The 22871-nt window shown below is 43.3% G+C and overlaps 1 protein-coding gene across 6 annotated transcripts in view; it reads right to left on the bottom strand.

Moving 5' to 3' along the window:
• The window catches only part of kcnab2a (potassium voltage-gated channel subfamily A regulatory beta subunit 2a), a 61684-nt gene that overhangs the window by 28588 nt on the left and 10225 nt on the right, over positions 1-22871 (bottom strand). For 2 of the 6 annotated variants that reach the window (XM_040204284.2, XM_040204285.2), the window contains exons 2-3: positions 15587-15754; positions 13614-13655 (exon numbers count right to left, since the gene is read on the bottom strand). In XM_040204284.2, coding sequence (XP_040060218.1) covers positions 13614-13655; positions 15587-15663 — 119 coding nt within the window. In that variant the 5' untranslated portion in view covers positions 15664-15754. Of the gene's footprint in view, positions 1-9800; positions 10187-11807; positions 11864-13613; positions 13656-15586; positions 15755-22871 lie in introns of those variants that run through there. The other 4 variants (XM_040204286.2, XM_040204287.2, XM_078091870.1 and 1 more) reach the window with 3 other exon arrangements.

Raw genomic sequence — 22871 nt, 5'->3', positions numbered from 1 at the left:
ATTCACTACCAAGTGGTATGAAAAAGCTGCGGGGACGTATCTTCCGTATTGACAAAACCAAATCTCTTACTAACAATGGAAGAAAGGAACACGGCAGAAACACCGACAGTTACAATGATTGGTTTAGTTAATCCTTTGAGCCCTGATCGGGAAGAAGGGTTGGCGATCACTTCTCCCAGCCCACGTGCTGCAGCTGAGCGGCAAAGACCATCACTGCGCGGCCATTGACAGAACGTTAGAAACTACTCTGACCACAAAAAGGTACACTTGCCGACCAACACGAGCAGCGATGCTTCACCTCAACGGCAGCGTTAGCGCTAAAAATACTCCACGGCTCTATGAATCAATTCTTGCAGTGAGCGGATAAAAAACTAAACAAAGACCGCCTTTAGCCATTTGAAAAGGATCCCAAAATGTGATGTTCCAGATCGTTTCATGCGGCCGTTCACTAATTTGGTCTCAGGGGCGGTTCATGTACCTCGGTTGAGCTGGAGACGGCACAGGAACTGGCATCCAGAGTCGCCGCAGGGCACTGACGCACAAAGCGACCAAACTAGTTGGGAAAGCACGGCCTTTCTGCTCTGTGAGCAGGAGGTCCCCTGCAAAATACACTGGGGATTCACTTTTAAAGGTGAGGAAAATGTATTAAGTGACATCACTGCGAGCGTTAGCGCACTGTTCACCAAGATGAGGGATAGAGGAGTTTTATCATGTGTTACTGTTGGTCATCTGTCTAATGGAGGTTAAAGTTCCACTTACGGAGGGTTTAATTGAGCATAATAGTGAGGATTTGAGTAACAAAGTGTAAAGGATATCCCTGAGATGGGAGTGGTGAGACAGAAGAGTGTGTTAGTGTAAGTGAGTGGGTGGAAGGGCTTAACGGAGTTAATGGAAAGGAATGTGAGCTCAGACAGACTGACGGACATCCAGAGATGTGGAAATGCTTCTCTAGCGGCTTAATGCATCCTGAGGTTGCGTCCATACGTACCTAATGTATGGACCCAACACTGTTACAATGCTGTAGTTAAGTGAAGCAGCAAAATACATCATAGTAAAGAGGTAATCCGAGCATAAATGTATTTTCAAATCTGTCGGATATAAAAGATGAAAAACAGAAGGGGTATTAAAAATGGTGTAGATAATTGTCACAACGAATGTTGAAAATTGGGTTGAGCCAATTCTATATCATTATTATTTTTCTGGGAGTTCCCGAGAACACTGTGCGGGACACATCTGTGTGCAGCAAGCGCTGCAATTCTTAATTCTCCAGTGAACATGACTGATTCCCCGGCAGACAGCTGGGCTCAAGAAGAGTCGTCGTTTCAGATGTCCCCATCGACAGATCTAACGGGAGCTGAGACAATGAAGACCAGCAGACAGGGGACCCCTTTTATTATGCAACGTAGCCATTACAATGATTTCCGTCTTTAGCTGTTCTGAGATTATATGTTGTAAACGATATAGGAAAATAGTGACAGCATGATTGTAAATTGTTGTTGTATACTTAATGGGTTACGGCACCCAGTTAATAATCCAAAAAAAGACGACATTTCTGATTCAGTAAACAATGGAGTAAGTGCCGCGCCAAAGCCATGAAAGGATTTCAGCATCAACGGCTTGTGAACAAGCTGTAGCTAAACCGGGATGAGTTACACAGTCCGCGGGAGCGCGCTCACTAATCTGAGAAGAGAGAGTGGAGGAAGCACAATAATCTGTCCTATTCAACAGAAGAGCCTCCTCCGGCCTGCCTGCCTGTGTGTCTGTATTTGTCCTACCTAGGGTTCATGCAGTGGAGCGTTGCCGGGCAGAAGTGCTTTATACTGCACACACAGTGGGATGAAGCGGCTGCTCGCCCTCGTGCCTCTTGGCCTCCTGTTCCCAGACTGCTTTGAGTTCAAATACTGGAGAAAAAGACCTGGGTGGCCTCAACACAGACAGATATCCTCAGTCTCCTTCAAGTTGGCACGGTCACATCATAGCTGTGTCTTTGAATGTACCATTGGCAACTTGAGATGAACAAGTCCTGATATCAACAGCACTCACTGGCTAGCTGGCCTGCCATGATGGACAGGCGTAGAATTTAAGCAACGAGAAGTCAGAGGTCTTAGTCGCGTTGGTAGAGGAGCGGTTCTCTCATTCAAGAGGACGTATCATTTAGACAAAGGAAAAATCTACTGGACTGTAGTTGAGTCATTTTGAGAGAAGGAATGTAGCTGTGTGTTTGTTGCGTTATTTGACACGGGTAACTACTGACCAAACCGTTTTACCACTATTTCGGTTGACTGATAAAGAATCTCCAATTATCCCAAAGTATGATGAAGTCATCCATTGTAAATATGAATGAGTGGTCAGTTCATATTTGAGAGGCTTTATATTCGAACAAAATAACAGGTGGGTCAGCATTTGCTCTCTTTGATGATGCTAATGTAACTTATAATACTGCAAATTGTACATAAATCAACAACATCAACGCTAACAGTCGATGGAGAATAATTTGGTACAATACTGGTTTAACTGGTACTGTGATGTTCTTGACCGTTCACAGCTATGAAAGCCAACAACATCTATTAGAGTGTACGACCCATCGCTTTCTAGTTGATGCCGTTTGATGTTCCTGTCTAGAGTGATGCTCCTGAAACAGATGGTTCCTATTTATTTCTCAGCCACTGATTCCGTCACCCTGAATGGCCTCTAGCTTTGTAAATATAGAAACAAGGCAGAAGGTCTATAATGTGGTCGGTGTAAAAAAGCCCTGACCTAGACATGCCCGAGAGGTCGGACCTTTTGTCTGGTGGTACTGGCTGAGCTCCTACACAAACACTAGGACTCTGAAAGCAAATCATTTGTACACAAATTGAACACAAAGGCCTGACGGCATCAGCAGTAACTGCAGAAGAAAACGGTCATTTCGCAGGAGGTAGATTCAGCTTGAGTGCATATAGTGTATTTGCAATGACAAAACTAAACGGGAACCACAGGAGAATATACAAAGAAAAAAATAGTAGTATTTTAATAAAGGCACCTTGATAAAAATGAGGAAGAGAAAGTTTTTCCATATAACAAAGCAATGAAGGGAAATATAAAGTAGGTTCCATCAGAGAAAGTCCGTTGACAAAAAAAGACTTGTGGGTTTTATACAAGAAAAAACACCTGCAAACAAACTGACTTTGTTCCGCTGCCTTCCTGAGAAACTGCTCAACCGCAACAAAAGAACATTTCTCCATGTATTAAGTTTGCCACAGTGACCGCAGAAATAAATTGATGTTCAATGAGAAGTTGGAGAGAGAATGACAGCAATAGACACGGGCCTGGGGAAAAGAAGCACAACTTTGCATGTTATTTCAGAGACGGTACTCAACAGTTTAGGGAAAAAGGTACCGGACGTTGTTTGGTACAAAACTTCCAAAGCGACAATCGCGCAGTTCCGAAGCCCGAGTGTCTAAAGCGTTGAGCGGAGCTCTGCCCCGCTGTCACTACTGGGTATCCATCAGCACAGAGAATTCTCCCTGCAGCTTCTAGTGACACACACACTAACACACACGTCTTTGGGCGTGTTGAACAAACAGAGTTTACGCGGAGGGGCATGTAAGTGCATGTGAGGGAGAGCAAAAAGAAGCAGACGGATCAGCTGCATCCTCGATCGGGGGACCAACCAATTCAATTTAAAATGTGACTAATGTAATAACTAATGTAAACATGTTAATGTAGACATTTTTGAAAAAGTAGTGTAAAAAAGGCTCTGCTACCAATTGAAAAACTACATCAACATCAACTACTTGTATGACAAAGCAACGACCTCTGAAGTCCACAGCAAGTTCAAACTATGGTGTAATACCAACCAAAAATAAAGGCTTAGGAATCCGATGTTAAAACTTCATAAATAAACAATGATGACAATGGACACTATTTAAGTCACAATCCAATTCGGACATTCAAGTTAAAGACGATGTACCGACCGATCATGACGACGTCTCTTTGAGCGGCACTTTGAAATATAACAATACACCAAGACAAAATAGAGCTGTGTAATCCCTGGCACGCTCACCTCTTGTTCTGACTGGAACACTTTGACAGGCTGTCAGACCAGGCCGGACAGAGATAGCTCAGAGATTACCCGGAGAGGTCACCAGCGCAAACCAAATCTACCCTGATGCCTAAACATCCTCTACCACTCCTGGGACGGAGACGGAGCACAAAACGGCAGCTTTCTGTAATGTAGAGAGACCAGGAGGCAGAGGGTTTGATGCACAATAGTGGATTTGCAGGTTGGGCTACTGCCCGTTCAGCTGCATCCAGTTGCAGCTGTGGACCCAAGTGTGTCGCTACATTTAGCTCTGGAGTGGGGAGATCGCCTAAAGACAACCGCCACAGTCCGGCACATAAGCTGCTGGGGCTCAGAAGACCAATTGTTCACAGTTTAAAGTGTCTCAGTGCAGATTTATGTCTTCACCAAACGTCTGTGTGTGTGTGTGTGTGTGTATTGTGATGTAAATATCTTCAACGTATTGCCACGATATTGTAGGCACGACTATCAATTCTTTCAAATTATGATTTAATAAATAAATAAATAATCAGCTAATGGCCATGGGCTTAATGACTGCATAGCCAAAATGCAGCCGTTAAAGCTTGGGGACAAAACCATCCAAGCCATATTATGGTATCGAAAATCTAGTCTTATAATATTGAGATTATATAGATATATTGTCCAGCTCTACAAACATAAGAAATAAACATTCCTTCATGTGGCCCCCTGGTAAGTAGGTAGTCTAGTTCTAACACCTATTTAAACAAGAAGCGGGTGAATATCAAGTTGGATGTTGAGCAGTGTAGAAGTGAGTGACGCTGTGCTCAGTCAAGGCGTTTTGGCACTGAGTGGGAGGCTTGGAAAAGTGTATGAAGCGCTCGTGAGGCATTGTCCCCATCTAGTGGAGATCAGATGACATTAACAGAACTACGTATTACTGTTGTGTGTGAGTGTAATATACAGTATTCTGAAATTTGTAAAAGATGTTCTTCAGCGTGTTGATGGACATGCTCAAAACTCAAATATGTAATTGCATTGTTTTGTGGCAAGGTTGACGACAAGCGGTTTCTCTTAATTTCATCTCATAGAAACCTTAGATGTGTCTTAGAATGTTACAAAAGCATTAATCCCACCTGGCTCTGATATTAAAGTCTAAACTTCTTTTCCTCCCAAAACCACAATAAATCAAATGACAGCATCATAAAAGTCATTGTGCTACAATGACAGAAACCTGAAGCTCAAAATAACAATCGAACTGTGTAGCTGAGTGGAAAGTAGTCTAATCATCCCAAGCACCAAAAGCTTGTTAAACAACATCTCCACTACCTGACGAATACGAAAAGATTAACACCGAACAAAAAGGGTCCAATGAACATAAGTGAGTAACTCAGATAATAAACAATTTTCGGAGAATATGAAATGCAGCAAAACAGCCTGTCAATTATCCTTTAAGGAGCTTTTATTTGTCCACTTGGTTTTCCGCCACCTGGTGGCCGAGCCTTGACTTACTTCTTCCGATATACAGTGCATACGGAAAGTATTCACAGCGCTTCACTTTTTCCACATTTTGTTAACTTGCACCCTTATTCCAAAATGGATTAAATTCATTAAGCACCTTTGGCAGCAATTACAGCCCCAAGAAGAAAGTCTTCTTGGGTATGATTCCACAAGTGTGGCACACCTATTTCTGGGCAGTTTCTCCCATTCTTCTTTGCAGAACCTCTCAAGTTCTATCAGGTTGGATGGGGAGCGTCGGTGCACAGCCATTTTCAGATCTCCCCAGAGATGTTCAATCGGGTTCAAGTCAGGGCTCTGGCTGGGCCACTCAAGGACATTCACAGAGTTGTCCCGAAGCCACTCCTTTATTATCTTGGCTGTGTGCTTCGGGTCGTTGTCCTGTTGGAAGATGAACCGTCGCCCCAGTCTGAGGTCCAGAGCGCTTTGGAGCATGTTTTCATCGAGGATGTCTCTGTACATTGCTGCATTCATCTTTCCCTCAATCCTGACTAGTCTCCCAGTTCCTCCCGCTGAAAAACATCCCCACAGCATGAGGCTGCCACCACCACGCTTCACTGTAGGGATGGTATTGGCCTGGTGATGAGCAGTGCCTGGTTTCCTCCAGACATGACGCTTGGCATTCAGGCCAAAGAGTTCAATCTTTGTTTCATCAGACCAGAGAATTTTGTTTCTCATGGTCTGAGAGTCATTCAGGTGCTTTTTTGCAAACTCCAGGTGGACAGTCATGTGCTTTTTACTGAGGAGTGGCTTCCGTCTGGCCACTCTACCAAACAGGCCTGATTTGTGGAGTGTTGCAGAGATGGTTGTCCTTCTGGAAGGTTCTCCTCTCCATAGAACAACGCTGGACTCTGTCAGAGTGACCATCGGGTTCCTGGTCACCTCCCTGACTAAGGCCCTTCTCCCCCGATTGCTCAGTCTGGCTGGGCAGCCAACTCTAGGAAGAGTCCTGGTGGTTCCAAACTGGAACCTGGTGGTTCCAAACTGGAACCACCAGGCCACTGTGCTCATTGGGACTTTCAGTGCTGCAGAAATCTTTCTGTGCCCTTCGCCAGATCTGTGCCTCGAAACAATTATGTCTCGGCGGTCTACAGATAATTCCTTGGACTTCATGGCTTGGTTTATGCTCTGATGTGCACTGTCAACTGTGATACCTTATATAGACAGGTGTGTGCCTTTCTCAATCATGTCCAATCAACTGAATTTAGCACAGGTGGACTCCAATCAAGTTGTAGAAACATCTCAACGATGATCAGTGGAAACAGGATGCACCTGAGCTACATTTTGAGTGTCATGGCAAAGGCTGTGAATACTTATGTACATGTTATGTTTTCGTTCTTTATTTTTTTTAAAGATTTGCAAAAATTTGCAAAAAGCAGTTTTCACTTTGTCATTATGGGTTGTTGTGTGTAGAATGTTGAGGAAAATAATTAATTTAATCCATTTTGGATTAAGGCTGTAACATAACACAATGTGGAAAAAGTGAAGCGCTGTGAATACTTTCCGGATGCACTGTAATGTAGGCGTACTCTACAGTGAGGAACGGTTGTGGTCAGAAAAAGCATTGCATGTTGGAACTTCTTATTGTACCTCATTAACATTTCCATTAGTGTTAAGTCCTTTCAGAAATCTATACTACTCCATTCTTCAGTGCACCTCCACACGGCTCATATAGGAGACACGGCTTCCTGTCTCACCTCAGGGAACTCAAGCTGGCTCCTTTACCCGCCGCCCTGCTCTTTCAGCCCTGAGTACATGGACACTAGGGACTGTTTTCCAAATGGGCTGGCTAAGTGGGAGGATTTTGTTTCACAGGCGGAATATTAGAAGTAGAGTTTTAATTTTCCATCCGTTGAGTTGCAAAATATGCAACATTTAAAACTAGTGCTCAAAGTAAGTTGTAAATGAGTATTCGATATAAGACTGTTAAATCGTATCTTATTTGATACTCTCATCGACAGCAGGTAAAGCTTTTCCAGAGGTGTAGAAAAATCCAGAGGTGTAAAATATCTAATTATGGAAGGTTTGCCACACAGGTATGCAGGCAGAATAGTGAGCAGAAGATCATTATAGAAAGACTATAATATACTGTATATCCTTTTTGCTTGTGTTTGTAAAATGGTAATAGTAACTGGAGATTGTAACGGCAATGTTAAGTCATTTTGGACCACGCGGCTGAAATAATCATGAGTCAGAGTCAGAGGTCGCATGTACTTGCTGACTCAATTGCAGTGGATAACGATACGTGTAACAACAGAACCTGACAGGATAACACTGGTGTGGTAAACCGACCAATGGTAAATACAACGCCACAAAGAACGAACACAAATCCCGATTAGATTTGTTACAAGATCAAGTGAGATTAATCAAACCAAATCTTAAAGGCCGGCGCATGCTTCTGCGTCTGCGTCGACGCACTCGTTTCAATTCATGGTTCTAAAAGTCTTGCGTGTGTTGCAGAGCAATACACCTCCAGAACAACAGCTGGAGTAACGTGTTTTGTTGAAGACGACCTAGAGAGTCACGTCTTTGTTTGTGGAAGTCATTGGTTTGTTTATTTATTTATCATAGACTTTATTGCCCCGTGCATCACCACTGCTGCTTTTCATCGCGGACACTTTGTGCACCTCTCAACCGGCAAACAGATGTTTGCGGAGATCTCCCTCCGTGAATCAGAGGCCATCCGCGCGTCCTTATAGTCCGCCAATGATGGCTTGTACAAGTGTACGCATTTCTTCCGACAAAATTTCTTCAATCTGATCCGTTCTCTCAGATAAAACATTTTTCGTTTTAATAATGGCAGTATTGTGCTATGAAAACGGAAATGTGAGACTCTGTAAAGGATGTAGTTAGCAGACCAATCGCAGCCTGGTGCGCTGCGGGAGGCTTGCGTCGCTTTCGACGCAAGCCCATAACACAATGGGTCGACGCACACAAGGAGGTGTGAAAAGGCACGCAAGGGGGTCCTGTGTCTGCGTCGCTCTGAAAACGCAGAAGCATAAACTAAGCTTTAGTGTTACTGACATGTCATTTCTAAGCTGACTGTAGTCGGCTCTCTGAGGTCTATAGTTAAAGAACCACACACCCTTTTTGCAGTTAACTCCTATTCTACACGCACACTTGCAAGTGACTTTTACGCAACTAGGGGGAAGCTACGGCCGAGGAAACACGGCGTGACACGCAGCAGTGCCTTGCAGAGGACAGTGGAACTCGGTGATCCCAGACGTGGCGACAGCAGCCAACCATACCTGGGTTCCAGTCGCTGATCTCGAAAACAACAGCAGTCATGCCTGTGAGTGAGGAAAGCTATCAATGTCAACATCATCAGCTTATTAGGCTTCAAGAGCCAACGAGACAGCCGGTCTCCGCCTGCAGTGCGGACTTCACCCTCTGAACTGCAACCGTCCGTCAAATAGGACTTTTGTTTCGCCTTGAGGGTTCCTTTTATAGTCGTAAGTATGTGCATAAATCATCTTTAGGGAGGTATAATATATATATATGAAAAAAATGTAAATCTTGGGACTTTTTGACTACATTCTGACCTACCGGTATTGGCTAAATCTACTCAACCTTTTAAGCAACACTAAACTCTTTTGGTTATTGAAGAGAATCGGAATGACCAAATTTGGAAATACATTTGCACTCACCAGGAAAGAAGGCATACAGAATTCAAATAACATAAAAACTACTAACAAGGGCAAGCCAATGCATTGTATTACAACAATATGAAACACTATCTAATACTACTAAATTCATGTTGTACTGAAAACAGTCATTTCTGTTTGTTTTTTTTAGGGCCGGGTTTCTCCACACTGTAACCACTTCAAGATTTTAAAGGGGCAGTCTGTCCTTCCCATCTAGTTGGGTAAATATGCCACCGACCCAGACTATGAAAATAAACGAGTGCGGTCCGGCTAGAGGACGTTACTGAGATTAACGGACTCGTGGCATCCACCTGACGCACTCGTTTCCGATGACAGAATGTATTTGAATAAAAACCGACAGCAATGGCACGAAACCGACCGAATCTTCCATATGATGGCACACACACACACACACACACACACACACACACACACACACACACACACACACACACACACACACACACACACACACACACACACACACACACACACACACACACACACACACACACACACACACACACACCTGTTCAGTAGGCCCTCAAGTATCCGACCTCCATGGACCGCAGCCCAACCACTGCCCCTGCCTCTGGGAAGCTCTGCCCCTCTCTTACCTGTACTTCATGCCTGTCTGATAGGACACACACTCTTCCATCGCCAGGCCGTTCATCTTCATGAAGTCTTCCATGTTCTTAATCTGAGCGGCGACCCTCTGGTCCCGGAGTCTCTGCAGCTCGACCAGGTCGGGGGGCTTGGCCGCCGGCTGATTGAGCCCCTGATCCGAGTGGTAGCGGTTGATCCCACTCCGGATGCTCTCGCTGTACGTCATAGACAGCATCTTGCCGCTGCCACTGCTGCTGCTCTTTCGGACGCCGCTGCTTGGCGCTGCCGGTTTGGGGATCTGGAGGTTTTCAGGAGGACAGTGACTGGAGCTGCGCTGGCCGTGAGCCCCCCGGGTGCTACCAACGTAGCCTCCCGCAAACATGCCGACCCCCCCCTCGCAGTAAAGATTAAAGTAGGGACACAAGTAGGGACGTGGATGGAGCGAGGAGCCAGTAGAGCACAGCCACCTCCTTGAATAGCACCTGCGCCCATAAGGAGAAAAAAAAAAAAGCAGCTCTCCCGCTCGGGCCATGCATCCTGTAATCAGAGTCGCACGATGTAGACCAGCACCCCCCCTCTCCTCTGACAGGTGCACAATGGAGGGATTACACCAATAGGAAGCATTCAGGTAACTTGCTGGTGATTAAGGAACAAGACGAAAGATGGCACATGCTAACCGCAAAAGGGAGGGATTCAAACGTGCAGTGAGCAGGGGGGGCGGCCTGATCAGTTCTGATTCTGAGCTAAGAGGAAGAGCCGAGCGACAAGCTGAGATGTGATCTGATCGATTTCGCCATATGATCTGATCGCTTCTGCCATATGATTTGATTGCTTCCAACTGAAAAGGCACAACAAGTCCATCGGGATTGAAAAAAAAAAAAAACACACGGCCACGAGCGCTTAAAGAATCCCCAAACTACACAATGGGCACTTTCTGTAACACAGATTTGAGCTTTCGTTCAGGAGTTCTGGTAGTGTAAAGCGACTTAGTTTCCCACAAAAGGCATTTTTAGCTAGTTAGTCTTTCCATTCCTGTAACACCCACACACACTAAACTTTTGCTCGAGTTATTTGATGCCTTTAGGAGTCAGGTCTCCACAGCGTTGTGCTGAACTCAAACACTAGAGGGCAGCACTGTGACAGGTCATCGCTACAAGAACACAACTTGATGCTGAACGCACTACCAAGCACTGCCGTATGATTCCGAGACGGAAATTATATATTAGTTATTAAAACAGGCATTAAGATACAAAATCAGATGATTGTGTATATTTAAACAGAACAGGAAAAATACTTTTATATTTCAAGCTATTTCTTTAGATTCAGATAATCAAATTATAGCAAACTCCATTAACATGATTTCAAGATTATGTGATTAAAACCAAATCATCTGTTAAATATTAATATATACAATGAGCCCTTCCTGATAAACATAACGGATAAATCCAAAATTATGTGAGGTTGAATTTACGCAAAGATACTTTGAGCCAAGCTGAAATAATTACCAAAATAAAAATGTCTTTCATTTTATATCCTTTAGCCTGAACAAGAATGACTACGCGTCATTATCCTTCTTTTCCAACAGAAAATGACTATAAGAGTTTATTGATCTTTCAAAAGTCTACTGACAAATACTTGAACACCACCTTCCTTGTCTGTTTACAAAACACCACACAGTTACCATAACTGCTCGATTTAAAACGAAAGGCTTCAAGTAGATAATCCAATATAGAGTTGCAGTATACACACACACACGCACGCACGCACCAGACTTTAAAAACCTCCAATTGTATCCGTTTTAAATTGTAACGCCGAAGAAAAATTCAAAAAGTCAGACCGTTTATGATCCCATCATGACTTTGATCTCTCCCACAAATGATTTCCTAAAGAGCTGATTTCCTCGATTAGACAGAAGTCAGGAACAAAGAGAAAGACACTTCAGGATAGGGCAGCATGCATCCACACACCATCACATCACTCTGCCCACCCCTAACACACAAATCCCTCCTCAAACTCACCCGGTTTCTTTGGGGTCGGCTCATGAGCGAGGCTGCGGGGTGCCACTCTGCTCTTATAAACACACAGTGCAGACAGCGGCGGCGCGGTCCACCCAAACTGGGAGTGTCCTACTAGGAAACGTCTAAACCAATTAGTGAAGAAGAGTGCATCCTTCCCTCCCCTCACCACTTGGAGCATACTCTATTACCAGGGGCAACACCTCTCCTCCTCCCCTCCCGGTGAGATCCATTTATGTCGTTTAGTGGCCCGTCTTGTTTCTGCCAACCGCAGCAAATAATATCAGCCCTGCATTATTCACCAAAGCTTTTGCACTAAAAGCCTCGGATTGTTGTTCCACAGGAAAAAAAATATTTAGTGCTGGACAATAATTAGGGCCCTGAGTGTTGTGTGCACGTGAAACACACAAACAAAACGGGCAAAGTATAAAGCAAAGATATACTGTACACACAAATACACACACACACACACACACTGAAGAAAAAAAAGCGAGCATGTTTGAAGTACTCTCCAAACCAGGAATAAGGAAAACCACAGCAGTAAATCACGCATCAAGTTTGAAATATGAGCAATAAGAATCCTCAACTGCACATATAACTGCGGTACCCGAGATGGACACTGAATAAATCCTTGAAATCGTTTTTCCCACCCCAGGCACATGGGACATACAGAGATTACAAGTCAATGAGTTTCATCAACGGAAAGCCCTCCATCCCCTGTGGCTGGAAAAATGTCCAACTATGTTTCACTAAAAGCATTTTAGAACAGGATCGTGAAGACAGAGGTGAAATGGCTCTGGAGGTACAGTATAGTACTCTAAACCACTCATGCTAGAGAACAAATCTGTGAATCCAAATACTTCTTTCAGACTTCATTTTATATTCCATTTTACTACTGAGTGGTACTAAGTGTGCTAAACAATACACACTTTGTGTGCTGCAATGTTGAGATGACTGAAGAGAATAAAACTTGCCACAGAAGGCAGTATGAGTGATATACAGACAAAGATGAAGGTCCGAATCGATCACACCCTCATGACAGCAGCTAGTGAGACAGAAATGTGCAAGGCGTCTAGATAAAAATCCAGCAGAGAGCTCATTTTAAGCACAGCCACATAGTCAGGCCTTTTTATAACTGGATCAGCAGAATAAGGCTTGATATTGCACCGTAGAACTCGAAGCAGGAGAAAGACAAAAAAAAGGGCAGAGTCCTGGAGGAGCCAGCGATAGTCTCCTCCCCGACATGGACGGATCAGGAGGAACTCCCATGAGTTCAATATAGAAGTGATGATGAAAGGAAATGAATATTTTCTCAAAACATTTCCAAAAACAAAAAAGTGTTCAGATATCAGTTCTGTAAGGAACTTCGTCACATGTTGAGGTTTAACAAGAAAAGCGGGCGTCTCAAGTGTCATTGCGGAGGAAAAGAAACCGTCAAAAAATGCAGACAAAACATTAATACTCAGACATTTATTGTCGATTCAAAGGTTTTGTGAGCAACCTTGCATCAACAACCATCATCCCCCCAGATCAGGTTTAAGCTAGATAATGCATTGCCAGCTAAATAGATGATGATAAGTGTTATCTATGCCGCAGAGGTTTACTAATGGATGTATGGTTTTAAATGACAGAACAGCAAGTCTCTACAGAAAGGTTGTTACAGTGGAATAAAACGAACAAAACACAGATGTAATGGATGCATACTGCACATATAGAAAAATGCATACGTTACACACAGACACACAAGAAAAAAATCTGAAAGAAAATGTGTCGCACTTTGCGACAGCAGATACAGAGACAGACGGGTACCTGTAGAACTGCAGCTGTCGTTTGGGGCTCCCATAACGAGCGCTGAAGACAACAAGGAGAGGAGGAAACAGGAAAGCTTTGATTACTATAAGCAGGAAGAGGCAGAAGTCGGTAGTCCGAGAAATTGAAGACAGAGAATAAGGATAGGAGAATGTGGCATTTAAAAAGACACGTCTGTGGTGTAGTTTAATACAACATTTAGAGCGTTTAAAGTATGATTTGGAGAAATGTGACCCTCTCACACAACGCATAGTCTTCACAGAAATTGTTATCATAGTAAATAATTAAGTCTGCAATTTCCTGTATATTTTTGCAAAACCTCCCTGAACTGAAAACTACAAAAAAGTATCTACAAAAATGTTTTCTAACATCGCAAACCAAAACCAGCTTCAGAAATTAAGCTCGCTGAGCGTTTACTCTCAATACTTGTTGTATACTCAACTCAAACTGAGAGGGGAGATGGGATAGAAAGCAATATCAGGATAATTTTTAAAAATTGATAAGATTGTCTTTTTCGATGCCTACCTGCATAGTTGAGATGTCTAGATTAACAGTCCTCAATGTCCACATTTCAAGAAGTATATATGAAAATATGTTGCTATGGTGATGGAATAAAATATATTTAATAAAGTCATTTTGTCTAATATTTCATGTAAATATTCAAGTAGTCCACATAGTTAAAACAATCTCATATACAGCACCACTCCAAAGAGTTAGAGACACTTTCTCAATCAATTGAATAAGAAAGTGCGTCCAAACTTTAGTATTATTATTTTGCTTTCTCCTTGTACAAGGGAGCTAAATCTATTCTGTTTTCCGTCTACTGTTACTAATTGCTCTTTTGTTTCAGCTTTGTTGCCTCCCTATAAATGTAGGGAAGTAGTGTATTAAAGTCAAGTCAAGTGTTTTTTATTGTCCATATACAGTGATCACAATACAGAGCAAAACGAGACAACGTTCCTCCAGGACCATGGCGCTACATAAAAACAACATACGACAAACAAAGTGTGCATAATGTTGAATTGAAGCTTCAATTCATAGACCAGAAGCTAATATAGAATGCCAACAGTAATAAATAAATTAAAAAGTAAGAAAGTGGATTACCATAAATATAATAGCTTTTACAAATCCGTCATCACAAAGGGCGAAATACCTCAAGGCAATTTGATGTTCTCTTTCAAAAGGGTCACACGGGAAATGTTTGAAAAACAAGTGGCTTGACAAATACACTAAAAGTTATCAATGACATGTGCTGGTCACAAGCTGCTTAGCCGCGTCTCCAGTGAAGGTTAATTCACTTTTATTATTACGATTCAGGTCTTCACAAGAAAAGAGTCTGTAGATGTCCAATCGCTCTAATAAAGTATCTCAAAACCATTGTGCCCTGTGTGGTCATAAAGAAGGCCACAAAGCTGCTCGAAGTGTCACTGGCACCACATGGTGGTTAAACATCAGAGTGCAGGACGATCTGCACAAACATCCATACTGCAGATTTCACCAAGTAAACGCGACATGCAGCCAGCAGGGTGCAGAATGACATCTGCGGTGGCGTGCCTGAACGGGAATGTCCAAAATTGCGGCGTGTGCCGTTTAACACTTTGGTGAGCCCATTTCACAGTTTAACAGATGGGAAGAGCCAACTTGTACATTTTTTGTACCCAATGCATTTTCACAGTGAAAAGGTTGCGCTTTCATTAGGCTTGAGTGTGCATGTGTATGTGAATGAGATTTTTTATTTTTGGTTTTATATATATATATATATATATTTATTTATTTTTTTCAACAGTATTGCACTCCACACACAGCAATACAGATGACGGGTTGCATTTATCAAGCATCAGCTTGGTAGAGTGCTGCATGATTATGTAATAGATTCCTAATCCAAATGGTGTTTTAAAATGATACATCCTCATTATCTGGAACAAGAGCATACAGAATTCACGGCGTGAGACATTACATGCCCATGAACTCACCTGTAGATCATGCCCGGTGAGCCAGTCTGTCGGAGGGAGAGGCGTGCAGGCGAGTCTGTGGTAGATTCAGGATACATTTAGGTAGGAAGGAGGGGGCTTGGCCAGCCTGCCGGGGGTGGTGTTCTATCACCGGGAACACAGGTTACACTTTATTACCAATCAGGGCCTCTAAAAGGGAAGAGAGATTACATGTGGGTCAGTCTGTGTTTTGTGACAATGTTGTTGCCCAAACTCTCTCAACGCACCCAAACACTGAATTCTCATGTTTATTTATCTCTTATGCATTAAACTACATCATCAACTACATCTCTACATCAAAAACATCACACTATACAGTAAAATGAGTGGCCGACTATGAAGATCTCCACAGACTGCACTTCGTATTCAAAATGTCACGTTTGTTTTGTCACTTGTTTTTCACACATTTCCTGTGTGACCCATTTGAAAGATAACATCAAATCGGCTTGGAGTGTTTTTCCCTTTGTGATGGTCGACTTGTAAACGACATGTTATATAATATTATGTTTTATGGTAATTCATAGTTTTTACTTTAATTTATTACTGTTGCCATTCTATATCAGCTTCTGGGTTATAAATTGAAGCTTCAATTACATTATGCACACTTTAATACACTACTCACAGGCTCCATTCCAATCACAAAAGACTAATAAGCATCAATCACGTGACTTTGGTAACTTATCATTTTGAAAATTCACTTATTGTGCAACTGAAAATACAAACCTAAAAATGATAGTCAGAAGGGGGTGGGAGGTGACGTTATTGCAATGGATTGCCACATGCTTTCACCACTAGATGGAGGCATGTCCTCACTGCGGACATGAGCTGAATTATAAATCAGACCAGTGGAACTCCTGTAAGCGTCCACAGTTGAACAGAGTTCAACATCTTCATAGTGAACGCTTTGTACAAATAATCTCAACAACAGTGTATTTAGATGCATAAATCACAGAAAACCATCGGCTCCAGTGATAAAATACAGTAAAAATCCAGGTATAGACAATTAACATGCAAGAAGATAGTGATTCTGCCTCATCTTCATGTACTGTGCATATGCATGTTCACAGCAGCAAGCCGTGATCCACCGCTAAGAGCGACTCAAATCCATGAATAATTCAAAGTGTCTGCAAAAGAAGCAGGCCAGTGCTGTTGGGGACTATAGCAAAGGAACTGGGCATCAATGGGAGTTGTTGCCATTAACACACATGTCAATTACCACATCAAGACATTTCCAGTCCGTAACATGGCTTGGAAGGCAGCAAAGCAGCACTGCTGATGCCTCTGGCCCGGTTTACTGTAGTGAATCAAATGAAGTGAATCACAGAGAAAGTGGCATCTCTTTCACCCTGACAGAGCCATGAACTGAGGAGCGCATGCTCTCCTATTTCACCAGTGGCTGAACACACGTGAGTCACGGCTCGTAACCGACATCGGAATGATAACATGAAGGTGACTCTCTCCTCACATCCATTTCCCGGGCTGTAAATAAGGCATCGCTGGACCGCAAGGACTCATTTAATGCCTGCCTGTTCATTTCAATCATGACATGACTGCAGGTCAGACCTGCCATAAGGTGATGATGACGATGGCATGACCCTGATGGGCGAAAAAAAGGCATGGTCGTAGATAGACGACACCGCAATTCAGGATTATCTGTCATGGTGGGGCCGTCGGCCTAGTTTTTATTGGTTGTGGTGGTTATAAGCTCAGAAAGTAAGACTTATAGCGTCTTGAAGCATTGTCAAGTTCTCTGTATACTATGAAAACTGCGTTCGTGTGAGAATTACTGCTCAGTGTTCAGAATGCGCCCCCCGTCCACATCTCATGCATGATCTTCACTCCCAGTCCGTCCCCCTCACGCCCTCACCAGTTTAATGTCGATACAATAGGTCTTTTTTCGTCCATATCAATGATATTGCAGTTGAGACTGATGAACCAGTATGAAACTATGCAAAACTGTAAGAACGAGTAAAGAGGTTTCAAGAAAAACTGTTGTCCGGAGAGTTGTTAACCGTGCTGGTTTCTAGAATAACTTTTGATAAAACCTTGACACACACACACACACACACACACACGTTACAGTACGTTTTACACCGTATGGTGATGATACTGGGGGCGCCCCGTTATAATGGGTTAGGGGAAACACAGAACATGCAGACATCACGTGAGGTGGACAACGGTGAAAGTTTGACATAGGTCATTACCAACCCAGTATGCCACAAAACCCAAATCCCACTGTGAAGTGTTTTTGCAGTGAACAACGGAATGGAACCAGACGCGTCCAATTAGAGCACGCTTTGCATAAATTAAGTAAACGACCGCACAGGCCCTCAAGGCTCCAGTGCCTATTTTAGCCCCTCTCTAGTTCAGTGTAGGTTATCAGCTGTTTTAGCCTAATTAGATACTGTGCAAACCATTGTGTTTACACCTCACCACTAATTGTGGCCCGTCGTAGAGCAATGCAGCATCTTCAGAGGCTTGAAGTGAGCTGCAGATGGAGAGGATGATGCAGCTGCTGCTGCTGCTGACTGCAGCAATGCAGTACACTAGAAGCTCGTCCTGGCTCAAGTTAGAGGGCTAAGATTTACTGCGCCAATGGGCCATGGTGTACTTTGCAGATTAAAACTGCAGACAGAGAGAGTGAGTTGAGAAGGAAAACAGGTTAATATTGAAGTACAATGTTAAATACAACAAACATTAAAAAAAAGGATCATTATGCTGGCTGTTCAGAAACGACATCCCCGCCATCTGCTCCTCAGCATCTCTCATGTATTATATTCAGTATTAAGTATAATGTTCCATGCCCAATCCAATTGGCTCCTTGTCAGGTAAAGAACAATCAATTGGTTTCAGGGCATCTGGTGAGCCATCAAAATGAACTTCTGGTGTTCCATCTTCTCACTGGTACATTGTAGGAAGCAGCGGCCCGCCCACTCACACAGCTACTCGTGTTTTGGATTGTGATGCAGTGTTACATCTGATCTGAACACGCCCCGGAGCGTCAATAGCTACGTGTTTCCAATGTGCTCCAGTGTGTTTGCATGTGTTTTTTTTTTTATTATTTCAAATTGTTTAACTGCAATGTTATCTTTTCAAAATAGTGAATTGTTCCATTTCATTTTCACATTTAAAAAACGCCTATACTTTTATGTAAACTAGGTCTATTGGTCCTAAAATCCAAAACAAAAGGAAAAAAATATTTGGTAATGGGTTGGCCTGAAGTAAGACTAAAAAGGTGTAGAACAAAATTGACTGAAAATGTATACGATACCCTTTTGAATAATAAAGACCCCAGAGGACAAAAGGTGCATGGCAATCGGGTGGACATTACGAGGGTTTAAAGCTTGTCACACACATCTGAAGCCCCTCTAAACAAAATGCACAATCGAATCACAAAAGGCCGCTCTCCATGCTTTCCGTCCATAAATCCACCTACGCCGAACGGATTCCCTCTTGAGACTGTGAGCGAGGACGGCCGGCAGAGCTGGCCTGGAAAACACAGCGCGTGTTGTGTAGCATGTTGGCAGCTGCGGAAAACGCACAGACCCAAGCAGATGGCCGGCGGGAACTGAAGGGGATATCCTACATGTGAGATCAGTCAGGCAGAGAGAAGTCCACCCAACCTCGCTCTCCGTCGGGCAAAAAGAAAAGAAAGGGTGTTCAGACGGAATTGCCTCTTCTTCCTCTTCACTGATATTTATCAAAGAATGTAATTCAAACCCGTGTAAAGCTGCGAGTTCATGGAACGCATCGCCTTCATTCTCATCATCATCATCAGACGGTTTGCGGTTTCGTAAACGCTCTCCGCTCTGTTAAGCTTGGAGGGCTCTTGATTATGGAAACAGTGCAGGTCACTGGCTGCCAACCGAGAAAAAACACGAGCGGCAATTTGCATAAACGGTCTATTTATAAAGCCAACTTCTGATACAAATCCTCTTCCTCTAGTTAAAGTACAACTGAGAGTTCTGCTGTCAAGAATCATTAAATCCTAGGTCAGAAAAACAGACATGACTGAGCAGTTTTTCATTTCTCAGAAATTGTGTGCATAAATAAGCAATGACATATCCCCATAAAGGGTAGCAGATCCCCCCCCACCTGCTCATGATACAGTATGAGCTGAAGGGTCCCAGCTTGCACGCATCTCACGGACGTTGAGGATGAATCAGCAAGATTTATGTCCCTGCTCAACATTTCCTTTATGCTCTTGTGCTGACCTGTGGTCGAGCCCTAAATGATTTCCTACAAGCACATGTCGGGTTTACGAACAACCTGCATATATGAAAAGAATAAAGTAGAAAAAGCACAAGCGAGATGGTGAGGGAGTGCACAGCTAGTTTGGGCCTATGAAGATGAAGTAAAGCCTTTGATGGCACAGCCGGGAGAGAACATGCTGCAGTGAACCGAGAGCACCCAGCAGCACACTGCAGCAGAAACACGAAACCCTCTCCCTCCTTTTCTAGGTGCATCCCAACCCTCCCTCTGAACACCAGGCACAAAAAAAGCCAATGACAATTAGAGCTGGAGAAACACGTGGGACTTTGAGAAGTGGCTCCGTCTCGGGCCAGCTTCACATCCCGGCACAAAGTGTCCAAATAGACGTGACAAAGACCTCAAGTGGGACCACGGTGTTGGACTTTACCCACAACGTTACGGTTTCAAATATCCATACAAAAAAAGAGTTTGTAATGTAATGGATTGTAATGGAGGGAAAGAAAATAAAAATAGAAATGTGTGTTGGTGATGTATGTGAGCAAATCATGTTTTATCTCTAACAATGTGGCGGAGGTGTGTTGATTTTCTATTGAATCTGTGTCACTGCAGTGCCGGTAACACATGTCGGACAACGCGAGCTTATGCAACATTATATATATTATTAATACATACATATATATTTCTATTTCACACTGTTTTATTATAGTGCCCTCAAACCCTACTTTAACACAAAGGCGGAGAGAGGAGTCAGCCTACCGAGGATGCTGTGTTGAGGAAATAATAACCATAAACGGACATCTTAGCCAGTGGTGGTATTTAAGATATGTGCTGGATTTAGTCAACGTGTCAGCAGCGCTTTCCTCGGAGCCTGTGCAGATTATCTCGCAGCAGACAACAATCTATTTAACACTCAGCTGGTGCTGGTTGGTTCTTAATTTATTCAATTATACAGATCATTTCAATAGATTGTTCGATAGTTCCCAAGGTACTCGATGCATCTTGTGAATAAAAGCCTACAGCGTTAATCTAGGGAGGATGGAAAGGATGCAGTTCCTAATGAAATCTGGCGCAAATGCGGTCAGCGGCTGGCGGCTCTTCGAACAGACCCCAGCAGAGGCAGCCTGCAGCAAGGAACGACCAGCACTCACCTTCTGAGGAGTAGGAGGGGGGGGAAGAAACGCAAAATAAGGAATGGGGAAGAAGCAGAGAAGATAAAACTGCAGTTAGAGCAGATGCTTGAGGGAGAAAAGCTGAGCATGTACTAGAGAGCAGGCCAGTCCAGGGAGGGCTGTAATGAGACCAGTGCTAGACCTTTACTTCCCTCCTCCTCATGTACTGGTCACATCTACTCTACTATAGTTATGGAAGCGATTATCATTATGGGTCACGGCAGGTATGTAACATTCCGGGTGTGTACAAGGGTGCACACAATGTGTGACAAAAGGTTTGGGATACATATGAAGAAGTGTGTTGTGCATTGCAGTGTTGGGAACATGTGTGGTGACATTTCAAATGACAAACCCCACTGAGGTAACACGCTGCTCCTCAAAGAGCCGTAGCGTCCTCTGTCCTTGAGCGTCCCCTACATTGGCTGTCAATTTCATACTGTATTATTCTGAGGCCCGGGTGACAAACTGTTATTTTACACAAAGTGAAAGCGCCCACTCACCCACAATCTTCACTCACACGGTCCATGCTATTCTGCCCACTCGATGTGGCAATGAATGACCAATGCACTGACACACACAAAACATACCGCACACGCTGCAATATGCATGCAGGTTCATAATAGAAAATTGTTCTTTCACATTGATTTGACTCGTTTGCAGATGAAATAACAGCAACCTCAGAATCTCAGTTATACAACTATTTCCGGTCTTTGACTAAGCGTCTCTATTTGATTTATTTGTCATTAGTTATATACGTTGCCTTACGTCACAAAACATGAAAGAAATCTTGAGGCTTTTTTTGGGTGCAGCCACAGCTTCCTGCACACTTGGCCAACCACATTAGCCAACTCCTAGCACCTAAGCTGGTTCACTTTGGTGTCTCCACCGCGGCCTCTCAGCTGTTCTCAACTTTGCTCAGTGTGTGTAATTTAGTGTAGTTGTATCAATAAGAACAAAAGCTTGAAAGATAACAGTCGTGTCCATATGCTGTTCTTTAATAATCTAGCACCTTAGTAGTCACCAGCAGTTTATGGGGGATTTTCACGCCTTCGTTAACCTGCTCGCCATTTTCCGGTTTCTATTTTGGTTTACTAATTGAATTTGCATTGTTTCAAGTAGATGTTTGGAGACATATTTTAACTTCTGTGAGCATTCATTCACAGCATTCCGATATCTATATCTAAAGGAATGTGGACTGGTGTTTAGCAAAACCCTCCTGCCAAAAATATATTGGCAGTCAACAGCAGTTACACTATGGGCTACGTCAGGAGTCCAGCTGGTCGCTGTATGCGTCTTTAAAATGGCAGTAAGAGCCTAAAGATTTGTGGATCACAGATAATCTGCTCGTCTAACATAGAACGTGTGATTCACGCAGGCTTGAAATTAAAGCCGGGGGAAGTTACGCTCTTCAAAGTGGGACAGTAGCACTCGACAGCAGCACGTCCTCCGGTAGCCATCGTCGTAACATCATCAATCATATAATGCAGCCAAAATCCTCTGGTATATTTGCATAAATTGTACATATAAATGTGCTAATGTGACTCACTCATGGATGACTTGGCAGGGTGACTTTCTGCACACACGTAGCTCCTCAGGACACTTATGCAGCTGCTCTTTTATAGAAAACTACTGCTCGTTAAAGTGGAAACATCACTCACTAATCTTTGTGACTCGCGCACGAGTACTCCAGAGGGCAACGAATTGTCTAATAAAGTAACTATGCGTAACATCAGTGAACAAGCCAATTGTAAACAAAAACTCCTTCTGTATCTCAAACAGCTGGTTACTGGCTGGTCTTTATGTGTGCCTTTAAACAGAATACGAGTACCAACACAGGAGCTGGAGGGCAGCAAGCAAATATAACACACTGAGCTCCTTTGAAAAGA

The sequence above is a fragment of the Gasterosteus aculeatus genome, chromosome 17 (assembly GCF_964276395.1).
Source record: "Gasterosteus aculeatus chromosome 17, fGasAcu3.hap1.1, whole genome shotgun sequence".
Taxonomy (NCBI): Eukaryota; Metazoa; Chordata; class Actinopteri; order Perciformes; family Gasterosteidae; genus Gasterosteus; species Gasterosteus aculeatus.
The sequence above is the reverse complement of the archived record's forward strand: the minus strand, read 5'-3'. Positions and strand labels throughout refer to the sequence as shown.